At 33.2% G+C, this 6,848-nt stretch overlaps 1 protein-coding gene across 2 annotated transcripts in view; it reads left to right on the forward strand.

The window, feature by feature from the left end:
- Positions 1-6,848, forward strand: part of UBXN8 (UBX domain protein 8) — a 24,547-nt gene that overhangs the window by 13,797 nt on the left and 3,902 nt on the right. The window contains exons 6-7 of one of the 2 annotated variants that reach the window (XM_011371944.2): positions 1,322-1,363; positions 5,470-5,544. In XM_011371944.2, the coding sequence (XP_011370246.1) occupies positions 1,322-1,363; positions 5,470-5,544 (117 nt within the window). The remainder of the gene's footprint in view (positions 1-1,321; positions 1,364-5,469; positions 5,545-6,848) is intronic. The other variant, XM_011371935.2, reaches the window with a different exon arrangement.

Consider the following 6,848-nt stretch of genomic DNA (forward strand, 5'->3'; position numbering starts at 1 on the left):
GCTTTTAATCCAGATGATGTCTTCCCACTACCTTATGAAGTGATAGACTTAATTAAGAATCACTTTTCCTGCTTAATATTAATGTTCTGAATCAAACTTAGAAGGTATGAAGATAAATGATACTAGGTTTAGATACTAGGTTCAGTTTTCTTTTTAAGGAAGTAATTTGGTTATGTAGAAATGAAAAACAATGTTTACCAAGGAAATATTCCTTTTGGTAGCTAAAACATGGTGAAGCCATATTTAATGAGTGGGTAATAACACGAGTGTATCATTTTCTTCAGTGGCCCTACTAGGGAATGCGTTAGCAACCACTCACTTTGGAACAGTGCTCAGCTTTTATTATTCCTTCTTTCTTTTCAAATTTTTAATCCTTAAGTTAAATTTGGAGCTGGCAAAGATTGGAAATAAGAAATCTGTTTTTACTGACTTAGGAAAAGCTGGTGGGTTATCTAATCCCTGAGAGTGGTTTCAAATGTATTGCTTCTTAGTCTGAGGCGTTCCTGGTCCCTTAATGGAGCTTGAGGATGGGAATCAGGTCACTGAAGTATTTCTAACATTTCAAAAAGACCTAATGAACTGTATGGACTAATTAAAAATTCAAGATTCTTTGTTTTTTGTTAAGAGCACAAATTAGCTCATGCTGATGGTAAATTTCAGTTGACCATCACATGCTTTGATACCAAATGAAAACAAATGGTTTATTTAATAAATGCAATTAATGTTTGTCAGATAAAATGATATAAAATGTAGAGTCTATGGTATTAAAAAATAAAAAGTGTTCCTAGAGGTGAAATTGAAATTTGACAAGTGTTTTAATGAAAGAAAATGGTCTGAACATCTGGTTTTTTAATAGATAAAGAAAAATATGGAAGCACTGAGTAAATCATGCAAGCAACCAAAGTGAATGGTTGCTAACCAGTCCTCTAGAAGAGCGAGTGAAGAAAAATATACATTCAACTTAAAATGTGTATATGTATGAACCGAAGTAATTGTAGGGTCTTATTTTCCTCTGTCCTTAAAATAGTATATTTTTATATAGTATCTTGGAACCTCATAAAAACAAAATTCTTTAAGTGTGTATAGATTGAAAATCCTGTTCTTATGATCTTTTGTTAGCACAAAGTTGTTTACCCAAAAATGTTTATGAATTTAGCTCTTATTCTCATTGTAAACTTCTTATAAGTGTATCTGAAATGAAAAGATTTCATTAAACTTAGATGTGTCTAAATTTTGTATTGAAAGGAACTTTTCTCATTGAGATTATTTTTTCTTCTTTGAAATGTTTACATTCCTGTTACTAATATTTACTTTTCTTCAGGTTCCAGATTTACCTGAAGAACCTCCTGAAACAGCTGAAGAAGTAAGCTGATTTTTTTCTTTGAAAATTAAATATATTTTATATTTCCTTTAACGTTAAGTAGGGCTCATCTAAGTTTGGGTTTAGAAAGTATAGATAGTGTAAGTGCTTAAGTAATTGCACTATAATTAGGTCTTGTTTTGAATATGGTGTAATGTCAAACTCCTAAACTCACATCCTGTTTTGGAAGCCTGCTGTCTGCTGAGTATGTTTTTTAGAGCTTAGAGCCTTCCAGCTGCATCAGGCAGAGATAAGATACATGGGCTTTTCCAAAATTCAAGTGAGCAAATAAGGTACTTATTAAGATAGAATCAAAATATGCAGATAACTTCAAATTTTAGTTTTTCTCTTAAAAAAGAGAAAATGAAGAATGTACCTATACTGTAGATATTTGAATTAAAGGGTAGTTTGCTGTTTAGGGGGCAGAGTTAGACTGAAACCCTACTCTGCATTGAGCCATTGTCAACACATTTGTAACATTTAAGTCCAGTACTGTGGATGTCAGGAAAATCTGAAAGTCACATAGAAATAGAGATAATGAAATGTATGATGCAGGTAGTGAACTCCCATGAGAAACACAATGGTTTCTTTTGTTTGTTTCTCCCCCGTACACCAGATAAATTTCTCCCTGTTATACCAGATAAATTCATGCCCATGATATAGATCTGTCCTGATCTTTCTACATTTTCACTTCTCATCAAGCTCAGGGTTGATATCCATGGCAACCATTTACAATACAGGAGTAATTAAATATAGCTCAGGTTTGACAGGGAATGCCTTTTATGAATTTACTCTAGCTTTGACACACATGACATTATTTCTACAAAATAGCAGTTTGTCACTGAAGGTGCATGGATTATAGACATCAGATTTTCAGTGAATCCTTTGAAACTGTATCTTTTAGTGATTATATGTAAAAGGACGGTGTTTTTCTTCAGACTTTCAGATCTGTGACACTAAAAAGGTTGAGAAACTTCTGCTCCCCTCTTTGTAAGCGTCATTTATAGTCATTCCGTTTTATTTCTTCTCTATCCTTTTCCAATATTTGTTAGGTGATATGTTGTTACACTCATTAAAGTGTATGTGAGAGTAATGGAATTTTAGAACCAGAATGAACCTAAGTAACAACTCTCTCATCCCATTTCCTCACTTGAAGCTGAAGCCACAGGGTAAGAGTCCGAGGTGCCTGCTGGGAGAACCCAGATCTCCTGGCTGTAGCCAGTACTCTTCCCTCATTTATTCTATAAGCAATACTGTAACCCCTATTTTCATATCCCTGCTCTGAGTTTTGGTCCTCTTTACTCTGTTTTTGGTTAATACAGTAAAAAATAATTATAAATAACTGTTATCTGAGAATCACATGTAAAATGTATGCACCATATATATATAAATATATACATAGTGTCAATTGGTCGAGCAACTTTTATAGTGAAATTTTATAAAGAATGCCACTAATGTATAAGTTGATACTACATGATACTTTTACAGTGTATTCTACATTAATGAAGAAATGCTAAATATTGGACTATTTTCATTCTATCACAGTCATCATTAGGCAAGGCATTTTTCATCTGTATAGTTGCTACTGCTCATAAATTTCTAAGAAGCCAGTGCAAAAATTCTTAATTTCCCACTAACTGTTCATAAATGTCCCCTGTTCTCATTGACTTAGATCTTGTTATCATACTCTTGATCTAAACAGCTGTTTCTGAGCAGTTAGTCTGGTCTCTCTAGACGCTTCTCTATCTGGATTTTCCCCTCATTATAGCCAGTTTTTCAGAATAATGAAAATAGTAAGCATGGAATATCATTATAATCATAAAAGTTAAAAACAAGGAAAAGAAATTATTCTATTTTGGGGAGCGTGCCATTCCAATCCATCTGCTATCACCTTAATAAAGTATTTTCGAAGTAAAGACAACATGCCTAGAGTAGGGAATGCAAGATATACCTGGTTACCCAAGACTTCAGGATATTTGTCTTTGTAACTTATGTAATCATATCATTTCTGGCTTTCTGCAAAATGCTATTTCCTGTTTTGTCAACTTAAAAATTTTGCTCTGGTATTATAATTATTACATATCATCATATATAAAGTTTGCCCTAGCAAAACAAATATATTTTGATCTCTAAGCTATATAACTGTTTTATGAGTACATACATAAAATAATTTTACTTTTAGGAATACTAGAAATTATAATTTTCAAGAAACTATCTATTTCTTTGTTAAAGTTAGGCCCATTAAATGTATGGTGTTACCCACAGAATAAAGGGACATTTTTATAATTCTGTAATGCTAGGAGAAGGGACTGAAATTCATTTTAAAGGTTAACGGAACCAGATGAAGCTTTCACTATGAGTGTGTGTGTGTGTGTGTGTGTGTGTGTGTGTGTACATGTGAGAAAATTCCTATTAGAGTAGAAGCCTGCTTGGATTTAAACACAGACTAATAGAAGAGGAAACTAATGACTAACGTGTATTTCTGATAAGGAAGGGAGGGATCTGAAACATAATTAACATAAATCTTTCTTTAGCAGTACACCCTAATTTTTTAGTGCCTGTTATGTATTTAATATTACAACTATCCATAGAGCTCTAAAATAATATAAGATTTTTAAAATGAGAGGAGGAAATAACTCATGGTGATCTTGAATTCACAAGGGAATATTCATATGTTGCTGTTCTACTTTTAAATAAAAAAGACAATAACTGTATAATTTAAGATAATTTGAAAATAATTTTGTAAATCATCAAATAATGGTACCATATCACCACAGCAACTGTTTTCATTATCATATGCTATCTTATTTCATCTTAAGGAGTACTTGAGGACCAAATTTTAATTATTGCTGCCACTTTTAATTTAGATGTCATTTAACATGTTTGGGACAATGATTTACTTTCCAGTTTGGGTTGTGTCTCAAGCCTTTTACCCATTATTCCACTACACTGTCAGTATTAGGAAGATTGAACAACCAGTTGTCACAGTAATTGTAATAACAGAACAATTGCTAGATTTCAAACAATGATAGTTCATTTCTTTCAAGTATTTATCTAACTATAATGGAAAACATTAATTCACTAAATTTTAACCCTATTTTCTCTCACAGCATTTGGCTTTAATTATCCTATCAGATCATTAAAATTTGAATGAAATCTCACTGTAATAGTTACATTTTATTGTTTCTAAAAATAAGCAAAATTGGCTTTTAGTCTGTGATTCAGTTATTTTGTGATTTGTTTTATCATAAAACTTTTCTTTAGTAGAATAACAGGGCTCAACCCTGCGCTGATTTGGATGGGAATCAAATACCTTACCTACTTGAATGGAAATATTTTCTAACATGGCTTGCCTGAAGCGGGTAGGCGCTGCTGTGAAACCACCATTTCTATATGATGCCTGCATTAACTCCCAGGACAGTTATGATAATGTTAACCATAAGAAAAGGTTTCCTGTCGGGTAAATAGTAAACATCAGAATAAATGACTAATTCATCATCTTTTCTTTTTGGAATGTTTTTTTTTTAACAAACTAGCAGTTTGCAAGTTCTTTTTAGCTGTTTCGCTGTTTTGTCAAAGGAAATATTATGGGGAAACTCAATATGTAACACAATTAAAGCAGGACTGCTCCCAGGAGAGGTCTCAGAGCTCCCAGTAACCAGGACCAACTCTAGGCTCATTTGCTTAGGTGATGTAGGCATGGAGCACAGCCTACAGTAATAAAGTGAACAGGGTAGCTTTTTGTTTACTTCCAATCTAATGTTTCTCTTGCTGTATACTATGAGGTGTCACTGGATCTTGGTTTAGTAGGTCACTTTTGAAGCACAGCTGCAATCTGCATGTTACTAGGCAGTTGTTTAGTCTCTGGTGCCCCCTCTGGAAGGCTCTGTCACTGATCTCAATTAGTAGGAAGATGTTTTTCAGTTTCAGAAGAATTATTTCTGTTGAGTGAATTTTATCTGGATCTTTATGTTGGTCTATTACCAGAGCTAAATTCCTACAAAACCCCACATGAGCTTTTATAATTACAGATGTTTCACTTGAGTAGTAATTTTAGATTGCAAAGAGCAGTGGATTGGAATTCATATCTGAATATTTTTATTCCTCAGGTAGTTACTGTTGCTCTCCGATGTCCAAGTGGGAGCATCCTGAGGAGAAGGTTTTTTAAGTCTTACAGCTCACAGGTGAGGAAATGCATATTTTGAGAAATATTCGTGTTGAAATTGGCAATACACTTACATGTATTATAATTTATAAGTACTCTATGTTGTAGAATTTTGGAAACTGTAGCCTGCTGGGTCCATTTAAACTGTTCTGCATTCAAAAATTTTTTCAGTTCTTTTCCTATTTTTTTATCTGTTTTGTTTGTTTGTTTGTTTTAGTTACTTAATCACAGCTTGGTGGGTAAGCTGCTTTCAAATCCTTAGGAAGCAGCCATTATTAACTTTGTTCCCATGACTCCTGATGGATTATTAACCTAAGCCCCTTTGCTTATATGTAATTTTCAGATCATTTTCTAGGACTTATTTTCTTTTGTTCTCTTAAAAAAATGTTTTTTCTCTTAAAAACAATACTGTGTTCATTAGCAATACTTTGGAAAATATAGAAAAGTAGAGAAAAAAAATTATGATCTGCAGTCTCACACCAAAGCTAATAACTAATATTTTCATATATTTCTATTTTTGAATGCATTTAAACATATAATTATGTATTCATTAAAAATATGTACCTAATAAGTTTCTATCCTGATTATTGCATATAACCTATGACAAGAATGCTTATAAACCAAGAAAAATTGAGGAGTGAAAAAGATGAAAGGGGAAGTACAAATGATCAGTTATATAAATAGTCACAGGGATGTAAAATACAGCATAAGGAATACAGTCAATAATATCGTAATGTTGTAATTACTATGTATGTTGTCAGATAAATACTAGATTTTTAAGGTAAATGTTTAATCACTATGTTCTGGTTAACCTATAACTGTAATTGAAAAATAAATTTAAAAAAAAGAAAATTTGGAAAAAAATTTTACTACCTATTTGATAGTCATTTCTTTATAAGGAGCTATACAAATCAAGGAAAAGATAAACACCTCAGTAGAATGGCAGATAAAAAAATATAAAAAATTTCCTGAAGAAGAAAGACCAAGTGTCAGGGTCAGGGTCAGGGGTATTGCTGAGCTGACCCAGAAGCTTTGAGATGTGATGCCCAGTTGGAAGAATGCACAAGAGGCAGACATGAGGATGAAACGGCAGGCACTAACTTTATTGTGTGGACCGCACTTCTGTTGGGAAGTGCAGTTCTATTGGGGAGTGCAGTCTATTGCACGTGGCACGCAGTCTTGTGCACGCTTATCCTGCTCCCCTTCTCCAGGGACCGCATGGCTCTTCACATAGCAGAGTACAAAAGTGGCATTCAGCCACACATGCGTGATACAATAAGCTGAAGTATGTTTACATATTTTCTAAGTCTGGGGTCCTATTCC

The sequence above is a fragment of the Pteropus vampyrus genome, unplaced genomic scaffold (assembly GCF_000151845.1).
Source record: "Pteropus vampyrus isolate Shadow unplaced genomic scaffold, Pvam_2.0 Scaffold8, whole genome shotgun sequence".
NCBI classification, from domain to species: domain Eukaryota; kingdom Metazoa; phylum Chordata; class Mammalia; order Chiroptera; family Pteropodidae; genus Pteropus; species Pteropus vampyrus.